General features: G+C 50.4%; 1 protein-coding gene across 5 annotated transcripts in view; it reads right to left on the reverse strand.

The window, feature by feature from the left end:
• Positions 1-251: 251 nt before the first annotated feature.
• Positions 252-15,055, reverse strand: part of CALN1 (calneuron 1) — a 173,125-nt gene continuing 158,321 nt past the window's right edge. For 4 of the 5 annotated variants that reach the window (XM_051809612.1, XM_051809616.1, XM_051809614.1 and 1 more), the window contains one exon: positions 7,557-14,901. In XM_051809612.1, coding sequence (XP_051665572.1) covers positions 14,774-14,901 — 128 coding nt within the window. In that variant the 3' untranslated portion in view covers positions 7,557-14,773. Of the gene's footprint in view, positions 358-7,556; positions 14,902-15,055 lie in introns of those variants that run through there. The other variant, XM_051809613.1, reaches the window with a different exon arrangement.

The raw sequence follows: 15,055 nt of genomic DNA on the forward strand, positions 1-15,055 counted from the left end.
GATCTCTGCAGGAACCCTCCCATTGCCTACAACACAGTTGTCCAGGTGTTTCCCCTCCAGGGAGCATCCTGTGATGCTCCATCCACCAGGACAGCTACCAAAGAGACACTTCCCAGGATGATTAGGAGGTGTGAGTGGTGATTTCCTGGTGGGCAACTCCTGCTGCTGACAGACCAATGTCCTCTGAGTGTCCAGCATGTCCAGGTCTGTGGTGCCAAGGCCCCAGGAAGTGTCTGGGATGAACTTTGTCTCCCCAGTGAACTCATGGAGCCTCCCCAGTGGACACTTGGAGGCTCACTGGTGGTTCCTCTTTTTTAGTCCCAGCCCAGCCAGAGCTGTCAGGGGCTTTCCCAGCTCCTGTGGAAAGGGAACAAAAGGCACAAATCCTCTTTGTAGCCCCCGTGGTGTTCAGTGGCTGCTGCCCCAGGGTGACCATGGAGAGGAGGGCTCTGCTGGGGTTCACACAGTCAGGGTTCACCTCTCCTGCCTGCCCTTCCTTCCACCTCCTGACAGCCAGAACTGGTTTTATCTCTGCAGCCCCAACATAAAGGAGTCTTTATTCTTGCAAGTTCACTCTCTAATTTGGTTGAAAATGCTGCAATAATTGCAATTGTGATTGAGCTCCAGCTCCCTTCCCGACATACCCAGAATTCTTAGAAGTCATTTGTCAGGGCAGCACTGAAGCTGCTTTCCCAAGGAATAGCAATGCTTTGGAACACCCCTAATATGCCATTTATCTCTGTCTTTGAGCCTGGTACTGAGCCCAACTTAAGCAGATCCATATGCTCAACCTGTCCAGTTTTATCAGAGTATTACCCCTCCTGTTTATTCTTTTCTGTCCTCTGAACTGATGCTTGTTTTTCCTCTTTATACAGGACAATAATTTTAAAATAATTGCAAATTTAATATATCCAAAAGGCAGTGAATGCTGTGATCTCTCTCCAAGTGAACAGGACAGGAGACAAGTGATTTTAAAAATCCTCTCTGAAATTGAGTTGAAGAATTAATAAATATTCCAAGTAGATTCTTGTAGATCTTCAGGATTAAAGTGTGGGTTCTGCACTTTCAAATAGATTTAATTTTGGCAGGTCTGCATTGACAGGTCCTAATCTGGAGCCTGTTTCTGCTACTTGGAGCTTTCTTTCACCATAAGAAGCAATTCCCATTTCCAGTATTTTTCAGGCTTTTAGATTGTCTCTGGTTCCAAGTGAGAGCAGGCACTAAAATTGGCACCAGCACAGCAGGAGCTCACACACCATGGGAGGAATCAACATCCCCTCTCCCTGGGATCTTGTAGCTTTGGTCATTCTCTCCTTCCCACATCTCCCTTGATTCGTCTGTTCCCCTTCTTGGCCCCAGAATAGTGGGGAGCAGTGAGCAGAAAGGATGTCTCTTGGGGTGTGTGAGGCAATGCCGTGGCTTGGGCCGTGTGGTTGCCATTCCTGACCCTGTCACTCCAGAATCCAGTTACCCCTTCCCATGGCAAGGCTCAGTCTCAGCCCAGGGCCAACAGCCCCACCCTGCAGGAGGCAGGAGGGACCCTCAGATATTCCCAGCACCTCCCACGTGCAGGATGCTCAGAGCTGGTGCCACCCCTCCTGCTCCAGGGAGGGCCCTGCTGCTCCCCAGGCACAGACTGGGAGGTGGAGATGGTTCCAACTCTGGGGTCTCTGCATGAGAGTTCAGATTTTAAAAAAAAGGCTCTTTCCCCTCATACAGGGGGGAGGAGGTAAAGAAATCTCTTCTGAATGGTTTTCAGGATGCCTGGCGATGCAGAATTCATCCCTCAGGGTGTGTCTGGTGGCAAAAGCTCCATGGCAAGAGCTCCTGGAGCCCTCAGAGCATTGCCAGGAACCTGAGGAAGCATTTCTGTACCAAAAGAATGCTCAAACACCAGAACAGGATTCCTAGAGGGGTGGTTGATGCCCCAAGGTGGTCAATGTTTAAGAAGAATTTGGAAATTGGCCGTAAGAACTTTTGGTCAGCCCTGAAGTGGTCGAACAGCTGGACCATCTTTACCTTGAACTGGCACAGCTACGAGGCCTGAGGTGGCCCAGGTGCCCAAATCACTCAAACCATTTTACTGGTGTGGTTTTCTTTACCCCACAAGCTCCCTTTGATAAAAATGAAGGATGTGGAACAGTTTCTCTGGCAAAAGAAGCTCTCACTCTGTCCATCTCCTGGCATCCTTGCAAGGAGCTCCTGTGTAACAAGAAGGTCTTCCTTGGGGGAGATGAGTTGAGTACATTGAATTAGGAAGGAAGTCACAGGGTTTTGTGAGTGACTTCTGTGTGCTTCGTAGGTCACTTCAACTGAGATAATCTGAACTATTCCATTCCATTCCAAGCCAGGCAAACAGGCTGGAGCTGCATTCTGAGAAGCTGAGTGGAAGGAAGCTGAGCAGCAGGAAAACTCTGGCACTGGAAGCAGAGGGAGCTGAGCTCTTCCCCCACGAGCAACACAAGTGGGAATTAATTCCTTGGTCATTCTCTGACTGAAATCACCCCCTGGAAGTGAACCAGTGGTTTCATTTCAATAACATGCAGATGCCAAGGCTGCCAGTGCCTTTCCAGAGGGTCCACAGTGTGTGGACACGCCGGGCAGGGGGCTGAGCTCCCCAGAGGCTCTTGCTATTCCATTCACACACCTTGCTGAACATGCAGATGAGTTTAATTTATATTTAATCAGCCTCTGCAAACAGCAATCACTTGAGAGGTTTTTCTGTATAGCATGCAGTGATTACCCTTATTATAGAGGTACTGTTTGTACCTCCAGCACTGGGGTCTCTCGGCCCCTCCATGTGAAACCCTTCACTTCAGGAGGTTTTAGTGCTTCTCTGGGAAACATCTGCAGCTGGAATGTGTTGGAGCTGGAAATGGCTCAGTAGCATTGTGTTCTCCTTGGGGCTGGGATGGCTCTGAGAGCTCTGCTTTGCCCTTGTGATGGTACCAGGAGTTGAGGTGCTGGTTGAGCCTTGCCCACCTCACCCCTGGCTCCAGCTCAGCTGGAGAAGAGGAGACTGAGGGGAGACCTCACTGCAGTCACAACTTCCTGGGCAGGGGCAGAGGAGGGGCAGGGACTGAGCTCTGCTCTGGGGGGACCAGGGACAGCAGCCAGGGAATGGCTGGAGCTGTGTCAGGGCAGGCTCAGGTGGGATCTCAGCCAAAGGTTCTTCCCCCAGAGGCTGGTTGGGCACTGCCCAGGCTCCCCAGGGCAGTGGGCACAGCCCCAAGGCTGCCAGAGCTCAGAGAGGGTTTGGTTGATCCTCTGGGGCACAGGGGGTGACTCTTGGGGCTGGGGCTGTGCAGGGCTGAGGGTTGGACTGATGATCCTTGGGGGTCCCTTCCAGCTCAGCGATTCTGGGATTCTGGAATTCTGGGATGCTGTGCCCCTGCTCAAGACCCCCAATGTATTTGGGGTATTTGCAGCACTCCTGGTCTTGCCCCACGATTTGTGTGTGAAATCAGCACTGCACAAATCAGCTTCTGCTCTGCAAGATGGGACAACAGGACAAGGGGAAATGGCTTCAAACTGCCAGAGGGCAGGCATAGATGGGATATTGGGAAGGAATTGTTGGCTGTGAGGGTGGGGAGGCTCTAGCACAGGTTGCCCAGAGAAGCTGTGGCTACCTCTGGATCCCTGGAAGTGTCCAAGGCCAGGTTGGATGGGGCTTGGAGCAACCTGGGCTAGTGGGAGGTGTCCCTGCCCATGGCAGGGGGTGGAACTGGGTGGTGTTTAAGGTCCCTTCCAACCCAAACCATTCTGTGATTCCATGAACTTTGGTGTGTAGAAACCAGCCATGTGGGGCCCGTTCATGGAGATTTGTCCAACATCTCCAGAGGAGTGAGACCTTTCTGGCAGGTCCAACTTGCTGGCTTTGGAGACTGAGAACTGATGGGCTGAAGGCAGAGACCAGAATTTTTTGTGACACTAACTTGTGCTGTAGACAAAGAAGAGCTTGAACTCTTGCACAACTTCAGATGCACAACTTCACGACTTCCAGAGGGTTGTCCACTTGTCTGTGTCTGTAACTGTAGCTCAGAACTAGAGGCACTCCACCACCAGCACTGCTGGATGTTGTTTTTCTTGCCCTATGGGTGGGAGACGCTGCACCTCAAATAGTTTTTGAGGAGCCTGTTTCTGAGCAGTCCCAGGATGCTGAAAACTGGCATCGTGCTCCAGGTTGCTGACCATGTGCCTGTGCTGCTGCATTTCATTCCTGTCTGCAGTGACACGGTGCTCTTCCATCCCTCTCATCCCAGCTTTCAGTCATTACGTGGTGGGTTATTTTGGACAGGTTGTTCTAAAGCAGATTGTTATGGGTGAGTGGAAATCCAGACAGAAATGAGGGTTAAAATGCATTTATTCCAGTGGCAGGTGTGCCCTTGGCATCCTCAGCCTGGTCCTGCCACACTGGTACAACACTCCATGTGCTGGTGGCACTTCCAGTGGATTTCTCATCGGGCCTTTTGGGGAGGTGATGGTGGAGCAGGACCTTTTTTTCATTACAAATGGTATGACAGCCAAATGAAATGTCTTTCAGCCATCCCTGACTGTTCCTTTCCCAAATTCCTGTATCCCTGGTAGTTCCTTGATTGTATCTCCTCCTTTCTTCTCCCTTTTCCCTCCCAGATTTCCCCCAGCCTGAGCAGCTGGCATGAAAACATCCCAGCTCCTACACAGACAGCCCCATTTCTGAGGAAAGACCAGGAATGGAAATTTCTGTCTCAGAAAGCTGCAAAAAGCTCCAAGTCAGGGGCCTGATGTGCAGCATTCCACGAGCTCAGCAACAGCAGCAGCATCAATATCTGCTGTAATTACTTTCTTTAGAACCTTACAATTGTCCTGATAATTTTGGTGGGGAGGAGAACAAGCGGGAAAAGATCTGGGAGATACTCTTGGTGAATTTTTTAATTAAAATGTTTTTGATTTTTTGAGAAACTCTCTCAAGAAGCAATTAAAAGATGAAATATTGGCCTGTACTTATATGGGAGAGCCTTGTGAGGATTAACTGGTTTGTAGCAAATAAATTCCTGCCTCTGGATTTGCATTAGCAGATCCTTTCTGGAGATGTTAATCGGGAAGCAGTGAGGATTGAATGGGGGAGATGTAGCAGCAAAACCAGCCTGCAGGGCCAGAGAATCAGGGAATGACCTGGATTGGGTGGAAACCTAAAGATCACCCAGTGCCACCCCCTGCCACGGGCAGGGACACCTTCCACTAGCCCAGGTTGATCCACGTTTGTCCAGCCTGGCCTTGGACACTTCCAGGAATGGGGCAGCCACAGCTTCTCTGGGTAACCTGTGCCAGGGCCTCCCCACCCTCACAGCCAAAAATTCCTTCCCAATATCCCATCTGTCCCTGCCCTCTGGCAGAGGGAAGCCATTCCCCCTTGTCCTGTCCCTCCATCCTTGTCCCCAGTCCCTCTCCAGCTCTCTGGAGCCCCTTTAGGCCCTGCAAGGGGCTCTCAGCTCTCCCTGGATCCTTCTCTTCTCCAGCTGAACCCCCCCAGCTCTCCCAACCTTCCCTCCCAGCAGAGCTGCTCCATCCCTCTGGTGCCTCCTCTGGACTCTCTCCAGCAGCTCCACGTCCTCCCTGTGCTGTTCCCAGGGCTGGAGCAGCTCTGCAGGGGGGTCTCAGCTGAGGGGGCAGAGGGGCACAATCCCCCCCTGCCCTCTGCCCACGCTGGGGGATCAGCCCAGGGCATGGGGGGTTTCTGGACCTTCCTGGAGGAAAGGGTGGTGTCTGCTGGAATTCTGAGCTTGGGGAGCCCAGTGATGGCAGGAGGGTTTAGATTCAGGCCCTGCCTGAATTTCATTCAGGGTGAGGAAAAGCCTTATTCCTTCAGTGTTTGGATTTCAGTAATTCAATTCCAGGCCTTGGCCAGACTCCATTTAAACAAAGTGAGGAGCCAGGGTGAAATCCCGGGCTGTGTGATGACCTAATCCAAATCCCACAAAGTCTGGGAATGTTTCCATGATTCCCTGGGAGCTGGATTAGTCCTGCACTGCTGTTCCTGCTCCTGCAGCAGCACCCAAAAACTGTTGGGGCTCAGCTGAAGGATGGGGCTTTTGGGCAGTGTCCTTCCCCTGCATTTCTCCATGGAATGGAGAGGATTAAAATAACAAAATCCCCAAACCTGTCATTTCATGGAGCACATTGAGCTGACTGTTTTCAAAGCAGAATGGTGGGGTGCAGGTTTCTCCTTCCAGCCAGGAATTTCTTCAGTAACTCACTCCTCCTATGGTAAATATATGGGAATTCCTGGAATACATTTCCTGTAATGAATCCGGGGTCGTTCCTAAGCTGTTCATTGAAACACTCTCCAGTTCCACGAGAGGTCAGCTGGAATGTGCAATACCTTTTTTTATACAATTAGCTCCCAAAGTTTGCAAACACAAGTTTACTGCATCACCTGCTTTCCAGAGGGAACCCCTGCATGGACCATTGCTCATCCCCCAAGCTCTGATGGTTCCAGGGCTGAGGAACACTCTCTGAGCCACCAGGCTGGTGTCCAAGTGGTTGCAATCAATAAATAATGTGAGCCCAGGAGGTGGGGTGTGAGATGTGTCATCATCTGGGGGAAAACACCTCTTTTTTCAGAGTTCCAGTGAAGGACCCAGAAATGCTATTTCTGCAAAAACGGGCAGGGAAAACGTCCCAGCTCCTTTCCAAGCCCAAGGCAGAGGTGGTTCTCTGCCCGTGGGTGTGCTGGGAACTCTGGAGGTTGCACTGGAAGTCCCAGCAGTCACAAAATCAGAGAATCCCAGAATGGTTTGGCTTGGGAGGGGCCACGGACAGGGACACCTTCCACTAGACCACATTGCTCCAGTCTTGTCCTACCCCTGTGACTTGGGTCCACCTGGGTGAAGCTGACTTGCCTCCATCAAATTTTCCTTTCCCAATTTAATTTAGGCAGCATTCCAGGGAATTTTGGTGTCAGTCATTAACCTCATCCCCACCTCCTCCAGCCAGGTGGACTGGAAGCAGTGGGGGAAGGTCTGCAGTGAAATGAGGATTTGCTGAGGGACTCACAAGGGCAGTGAAGCCTCAGAGAGCAGCTCTCAGGCCTTGCCAGGAGAAGGGACAGGATTAAAACCTGTGCCCAACGTGCTGGACCCACAGAAACAGCCTCTGACTCTGGTAGGGACTAAAAAGGGGCATTTTGATTTTTTTGGACAAGTGCCATAAACCAGCCCCTGGCGTGGGCTGACCTTTCCCTTTGGGACCTTCCCGTGGTGCCCACCAGCCCCACCAGGGGTGGCTCTGACTTCCAGAGGAGAAGTTCAGTCCCTCCCTCTGGGGTGGCAGCGAGTCCTGTGCTCTGGGTCACCCTCCAAACACCGACCCAGCCAAGGCACCTCCTCAGCCAGGAGCTCCTTCTGTGCTAAACATGTAAATCTATTTTCAAAGCAAAACAACCCCCCCAAAATGTTCATGTTCAGAAGGAATAAAGGCTCTCTGTCCTAATATTTTATGCAAATCTTGCCCTAACTCGGGCATGAATAAATATCAAAGGAGGGGAAAAAAAAAAAACTCCATCCCTCATCAAAAGGAAAAAAACCCAACCTTTATTTCTATTGCATAAATAATGGTAAAATTAAAATATTTTTATACAGATTATATATTTACAGTAGAGTTTGGTTGGAGGGAACAGCTGATACATATGGCACTCGGTTTTCCTTTATACACTTCTTTATACACTTGGATAACTTGCAATACCATAAGATTTATTTCAGTTGCATGCCAAGTTAATTTATATTAATATTTACAGCTTTTTTGTACAAAGATTTCTCGTTGGTTTTGTTTGTTTTTGTTTTTTTTTTTTTAATTTTTTTACTATTATGCTGCTGACTTTGTGAATTGTTGCCTTTAATTAAAATGCCATGTCTTTCAGCTGACAAATGAACAGTAAATGGCTCGGAAACATGAAATGCTGACAAAAAGGAGACACATGGATTAGTGGAGAACTTCCTAGAGATGAATCAGGAGGCATTGATTACTTAGATCCTTGTATGGATTAAATGGCAACAGGCTGGATTTTGGGCTTATTCCAGTTTAAGCCAATTAACTCTAACGAGTTATTTCTGATTTGCCCTGGAGTCCACGAGGAACTTCATCTCTCTTCATCCCCACCCCATTAAATCTGAGCCAGCAAGAGCTGAAATAACTTTGGCTCCTCTGAAAAAGCTGGTTGGAGGTGGAACACCATTCCTGGGCTGGTGCAGGGGGAACACAGAGGCAGGTGTTCAAAAACTGGACCCCCCAGGGGCCTGATGATGCAAACCCATGGAATTTGGGGTTGGGAATTGCCCCCAGGAGAGACAAGATGTGCCTGAGGGCTGCCAAGGGGTGGCTCCTGGAGCTCAAACGTCCACGTGTTGGCTGGTGAAGACACAAGACCAGCTGATAAAGGAAAGGTGGAGTCTGGAGCTCACCTAAAGTGTTGTTAAAACAGCCGATTATTTGTGGTGTTGGCAAAGAAACCTTTGGGAAATAATGCTATATATGCCTGTATGTATATATATATGTATATGGAAAATGGCAATTTCATTCAGCAACACTCTTCAAGGCTACAAAGGATTTTGGTCTGTCCTGACAGAAAATAAAAAAAACCCTACAATATTTTCATCGTCAAATAGTCCAGTACTGATGTTTAGATCCAGAGGATTTCCTGTCCCTCCCTTCTCCCTCTCCTCCTTGCTTCTGGGGCTGAAATTATTTCAGTGAAGGTGCCAAACTGAGGCAGTTTTTCAGACTTTTGCCACTGGAGAGGTGTGAGTGGAGCAAACTTCCAATTAAAATGCTCCCAATTAGATTTTCTGTCCATCTTGCTCTTGGTGAAGCTTCCCCACTTCCTAGAGCTGCCTAAAATGTCCTTCTGGATCTGGAGAACAACATCCAGCCCTGATAACAACTGACAACATAAAGAGGTGAAAATGCTGTGAACTTCTTCTTTCTCTGCATTAAATTCCTGGTGAAGTAAAAGGTTTTAAGTGATGCCAGGGAGATGTAATTGCACTGTCAGAGCACAGTACAGTAAAATAATAGATTGAAACCCAGCAAGTTCTGTACATCTTCATCTGTGGAGCACGAGCGTGAATCAGAGCCAAGAAAAAAAAAAAGAGGCTTCATCAGATTCCCATTTTAGAAGAGTTGGTTTTTCTCCTTTCAAATAGTCATCCATAAAGCAGAAACTAAATAATTTATTACATGGGTGGATAAAATAAGGAACCTCATTCTTAGGGAGTTTAATGTATTCCTCCTACTGCTCCTTCTCCTGGCAGAGCTGAGCCTGCCTGGGGCCTGAGCTCCTCTCTGGGTGTGTGGTGACAGCTCTGCCTGCTCTGGGCACGTGCACACCAGGAGAGGGGGGGGAGTTTTCCATGGGAAAAGCATTCCCAGGAGATGGTTTGGTCTTTGCAACAGGCCAAGTGTTTTTCGTGATAAAATATTCCTGTGCTTTCCATGGAAAAAGAAGGATTTGCCAGGGGATGCTTTGCTGATCCAAACACACCTCAGCCATTCAAAGCTTTCCACCTTTGCTTGATTTCCTTGCTTGCTGCCCTGGTTTTGGACTTAAAACCCTGTTTACTTGGCCCCAGCTGGGTAAAAAAGCTGGGTATCCATGTACAAATCCTTTTTACAAAGTTTCTGGAAGTCTCCCGTGGAGAGCAACCAACATCCAGCCCTCCCAGGGCACCGGGTCCAACACGGGAGCTCCCAAAAACCTCTGGATTCAAAGATCTCTCCAAATCACCAGATGACACCCAGATGTTCAGCTCTTCTGCTCCAGGTGACCCCTGTCCTGGGGGTATGTCAACCTTGAAGGTCTGTGAACCTTGAAGGTCTGTGAGCACCTTCCCCAGGTCAGGGTGTCTCCTGCCAGGAACTGGCAGGTCTGTGTGTCCCCGTCAGACATGACTTTGTCAACTCTCCTTCATCCTCCACGACCTCCCCCAGCAGGAGGACCAGGTTCTCCCTGACAAAGCCAAGTCTCCCCAGTTGCCCACCCTGTTTGATTCTTTACATCCCTGTTGATGTTGCTCCTGATTAGAAGTGACTTCTCAGTGGTTGGACTCGTGGAGAGGATCAGGCTCCAGCGAGGTCCTTGGGTGGCACAGCAGGAGCCTGGTCCCCTGGGGCACCACCACCATCATGGAAACACAGAAACAGAATATTCTGAGTGGGAAGGGACCCACAAGGACCATCAAATCCAACTCCTGGCCCTGCACAGGACAACCCCAATATCCTGCCTGGAATCTCGTCCTGGTTTTCTTCATGGCTGCCCCTAAGGTGTGGCTGTGGACCTGACAGGGGAGAAAAGTTCTTTTTGCTGGAATTCTCTTCTCCCTGGTCTCCAAATTATTTCAGTCACGTGTCTGCTGTCATATGATTTCATATCATGTGCCTGCTGTTCCCCCCTCTGGCTTCTCCAGGAGCAGGGAATGAGGCTGTGCCCTCAAAGCCAAAGTTAGTGGTTATCAGTGGCACAGCCCAGTGATGTCCCAGCAGGAACAACCCAAACCCTTCCATGAGAGATCAATCCCTGCACGGAGAAACCACCCAAAGTGTCCTCTCCAAGCCTGGCAGAGCTCAGGCTGCCTTGATTTCCCTCACTCCTGAGCAAACCAAAGGCCTCTCTCAAGTTAAAACAACCACATCCCTCTCCAAGCCTTCCCAAGCCGAGCCAAGCCAAGAGAGTTTAGAGAATCATAGTCATGGGATATCCTGAGTTGGGAGGGACCCCCAAGGATCACGGAGTCCAACCCTGAGCCCTGCACAGGCCCAGCCCCAAGAGTCACCCCCTATGCCCCAGAGGATCAGCCAAACCCTCCCTGAGCTCTGGCAGCCTTGGGGCTGTGCCCACTGCCCTGGGGAGCCTGGGCAGTGCCCAACCAGCCTCTGGGGGAAGAACCTTTGCCTGAGATCCAACCTGAGCCTGCCCTGACACAGCTCCAGCCATTCCCTGGCTGCTGTCCCTGGTCCCCCCAGAGCAGAGCTCAGTCCCTGCCCCTCCTCTGCCCCTGCCCAGGAAGGTGGAACTGCACTGAGGTCTCCCCTCAGTCTCCTCTGCTCCAGCTGAACACACCAAGTGCCCTCAGTGTCCTCACACGGCTTCAAATCAAGGCCCTTCCCCATCCTCGTTCCCTCCTTTGGACACTCTCTGATGGCTTCAGATCTTCCTTTTGTTTTGGTGCCCCAAACTGCCCTGGCACAGCTCCAGCCCCTCCCTCCGGTCCTGTCGCTGCCCACCCAGAGCAGGGCTCGGAGCTGCCCCTCGGGAGAAGCTGCAGAGCCGGTCACGATTTCCTGATGATCCCCCAATCCGGGAGCAACCCGCGTGTCCAGGTTTCTGGGAGCTGTTTGTCCATCCCTGCTCGCGGAGCGGGGCCGGGACAGCTCTGTCGCTCCGCACGGTGCTCACATGTCACGAACAGCCGCGGTTGCCATGGCAATCTCCTTTTCCTCCAGAATTGCAGTGCTGAAAAGACACTTAAATTCTCCTGTAACAGGCGAGAGCAGAAGTTTAGTGCTTTTTCTGACAGCTCTGCCTCGCTGCAGTCTGGGTATTTTTTAAAGTATGTTAATTAGCACTTAAATAGGTTTGTTTTTTTTTCTTCAAGTATGGGATGTGGGGTTTTTTATTTTTATGTCTTTGATTCTTCCACTTTCTTCCCCCTAAGCTTTTGCCATCAGGTTCCAATCAAAATTTTACCACTCTATTTTTACCTACTGTCTGTAAAAGCAGCAAAAAGCCCTTTTTTCCCCCCCTCTCTCATGTAGAAGAAGCAGGAAAAAAAAAGATAAATGGATGTTACATAAATGGAGCCAGGGAGGTTGGGAGGAGACAGAGGTCCAGTGCTGCTGGTTAGGAAGGATGGGAAGGTTTTGGGGAGAGGAAAGGATGAAAAAGCTTTGCCTGATCCATCCTGAATTGCCAGTGGAGCCTCACTGACTCAAGAAGGGATCTCTTCAAGATGCCCGTAGATGAAAGGCTGATCTAGGAAGGAAAAGAAGACCTCTGGCAAGACATGACACTGGTTCCTAACAGATAAATTAGTTTCCCTACAGAAAAATTGCCTCCAAACCCCTCCCACCCCCCCAAAATCCTGTACCCAGTGAAATCAGTGGGGAGTTGTGCAATGAACTCTACTGACACCAGGCTATGGCTTTTACCAAGGTATTAGTTCTAGGTTTGGTTCTACAAATGGAGCTTCAGGGTGAAGAATGGCTGTATTTACAGTGGTTTCTATGGAGCATGCACGAGGAAATCATGGAGCCTTCCAGAAAGCCTGGAGGAATGCAGACAGTCACCTCATCCTAAGGGAGATGCAATGGTGGGAGTCTGCTGGGTGTTCACTGGGAGAAGGGGGTGGAGATGCCTGGTCTGTGGTTTAGGTTGTGTTTGTGGGCTCAGCAAAGAGGCCTCGTGTTTCTGCCATTGCTGAGGGGGGAAGTGGGTCAGTACCCACCTCTCCAGCCACCCCCAGCTCTCCATGTTCCCTCCAGCACAGCCCCAGGAGAAAAAAAAATAAGGATTACTCAATGACAAGTAATATTTAGAGGGGTTTTTTTTCACTGTTGCCACCTCTCCACAGACCCCTGAGACCTCAAAATGTGATGACAATTGCTTTCAGATGATCTCAAAGCTCATTATCTGCACTGTCCAGCTCAGCCAGTGTCCCTTGGCCCCCCAACGCTGCAAATCCCACGCCAGAGCTGCCCTAAGATATTCTGCTGCTGGTTTGAAGTCTGCTGCTGCCCTCCAGCAAACACAAACCTCACCATCTTCTGGGAGATAGAACCAGTTTTTTAGGGAATAGTTTGCAGTTCACCTCAATTACTCACAGCAGAACAGAAATGCAGAAGTTGGGCTTTTGGGAAAGGCGGAATAAAAACCTCAGCTGCTCTGGAAAAGGGGGTTGTTTTCCTTGGGATGGAGGGGGACACCAGGGAAATGACAGGGATGAGGTGGTTGACTTGAGTTCAAAAGGGCTGATGGGACACAGACCAACAAGAAATAGATTTTTAAATTAGGCTACTGAAAATACAGGTTAAATGTTATCAATCAAACTTGTCACCAAAGAACAACCTGCAATGAGTCTTTGGGATGGATCCAGGTTTAAGTCAATGGCTGCTGTGTAGGATGGGGGGAGCTGGTGGTTTGCAATCCCCTGGGGAGCCATCCTGCCCCTCCTGTGGCACAGGAAACAGTCACCTACATTTACAGGAGCAAGATCTCACTGTTCCTTGGAGCTCTGGAGCTTTCCCAGCCGGAACAACAACTCAGCTCCAACTCCATGGACCTCCCTGGGAGTGCTCCACGAGCACCAGCTGGGAAACCTCTTCCACCGGGGCAAGGAATCGGAGGTGTCCCGGTGTGACACCCAGTTCATCCAAAGGCAAATGCCAGGATTTGTGTCGAGCTGAAAAGGAAAAATCCTCCCTGCTGTAATCCTGGCTCCAGGCTCGCCCAGTGCTCGTGTCTCCAGTCTGCATCGCTCCATCTTCTCCTTGCTGCTCATGAAAATCTCCTCCAGGGGAGCTGACAAACACTCACAGGATCTGAAAGTCTGACACACCTCGGAACACATGGTGGTGGGCTCTGGTTTGGATCATTCTTCTCCTTTTCCTCTTGTCCTCTTTGGAACCTGCCCAAGGGACGGAGGTGGCGGTGCTGGGACGGCTCCTGGGAGGCACCAGAGCAGCTGGATGGTCAAACCCACACCCTGCAGCGTGAGGGGAAATGGAACCTCTCCCACAGGATGTCTGACACGGAGCTTTCACTGCAGATTCCAACCAGGGCGTGTGAAATGAAAGAAAGAAAAATTGCCCAGGCGAGGAGAGGGAAGGAAAGCCCAGAAAGAGCTTCCCTTGGGATTTTCATCTTGAATAAGGTTCTTGGAGGCTAATATCGAAGAAAGGCAGAACTGCTGGGGAGGAAATGTTGTTGAATATGCAGACAGGACCAGATAGAGGGAGTTGGAGCTGTGCTGGTGGTTGCAGAGTCGGTTGGAAGACTGTGCACAAGTCTCACCAATGCCCATGTGTGAAAAACGGGTGGTGCTTCTCAAGCCCTGATTCACAGTCGGGAATAAATGGCAAACAGACTCCTACTACCTCCAGTCTTGTGTTTAGGAAGCAAAAAATAGACATTTTGTGTGATGCTGGCGAATTCTCCTTTTTTTTTTTTCCTCAGAAAATACTGTACAAGATGCTCTGGCTCCCCTCTGATGCCGTGAACTCCATGGCATGGTCATAAGGGAAAAGAAAGTGGAGCTGGAGGAGGTGAAATCAAACAAATGAGACTTGCTTGTGGCAATGCTACGATCAACTTCCTGGGAATGTGGGCCCAGTGGGACAGTCAGTGGGCCCCTGGTTCAAAGACAGCCCCACTGCAGTAAGTCCTGAGGCTGTGCCTCCTCAAAACTGCCACACAGGCTGCTGGATCCAAGTCCCTTCCGAGTCACCATCGCTGTTTTGAAGCAATAATTTGGGACTCCTCTATATGGGGGTGATTGGGGGGGGTGTTTTTTTATTGCATTAGGAAACAAAACCTTTAAAGCATTAAGACAGCCCTTTGATGTCCCTGCCAAAAAGGATGTGGTTGATTCACAAGACACGTTTACGCCGCTGGCCTCGGGCTCCCGCTCGAGTGGTGCTTTGCCTGCCTGTGTCTCTTTGCCGTGTGGAGTCGGGCCAGGGGGAGGTCCCCCAGGTGGGCATGCACATGCATGGGCAGCTTGGGTCACAGTGGCATGGCCAGGGGCTACTCCATCCCGCTCCTCAGGATCTGGTTGGCCGCGATCAGCATGACGCTGATGATGAAGGCCATGGCGAAGGCGCAGATAAGGCTCTTCCGCACGCAGGTCTGTCTGTTCTGCTTCTGGGCGTGCACTGCAGGGGACAGGAGGGAGGACACGGTCAGACAGGTTCAGGGCTTGTGTTTCCCACCAGGAAATGCTCCTTTGGTTACCACAGAAGCACTGAGCTGGGAGGGACCCCCAAGGATCATCAGTCCAACCCTGAGCCCTGCACAGGCCCAGCCCCA

Source organism: Manacus candei, unplaced genomic scaffold (assembly GCF_025592945.1).
Source record: "Manacus candei isolate 608988 ecotype Guabito, Panama unplaced genomic scaffold, ASM2559294v1 h1tg000076l, whole genome shotgun sequence".
Classification (NCBI taxonomy): Eukaryota; Metazoa; Chordata; class Aves; order Passeriformes; family Pipridae; genus Manacus; species Manacus candei.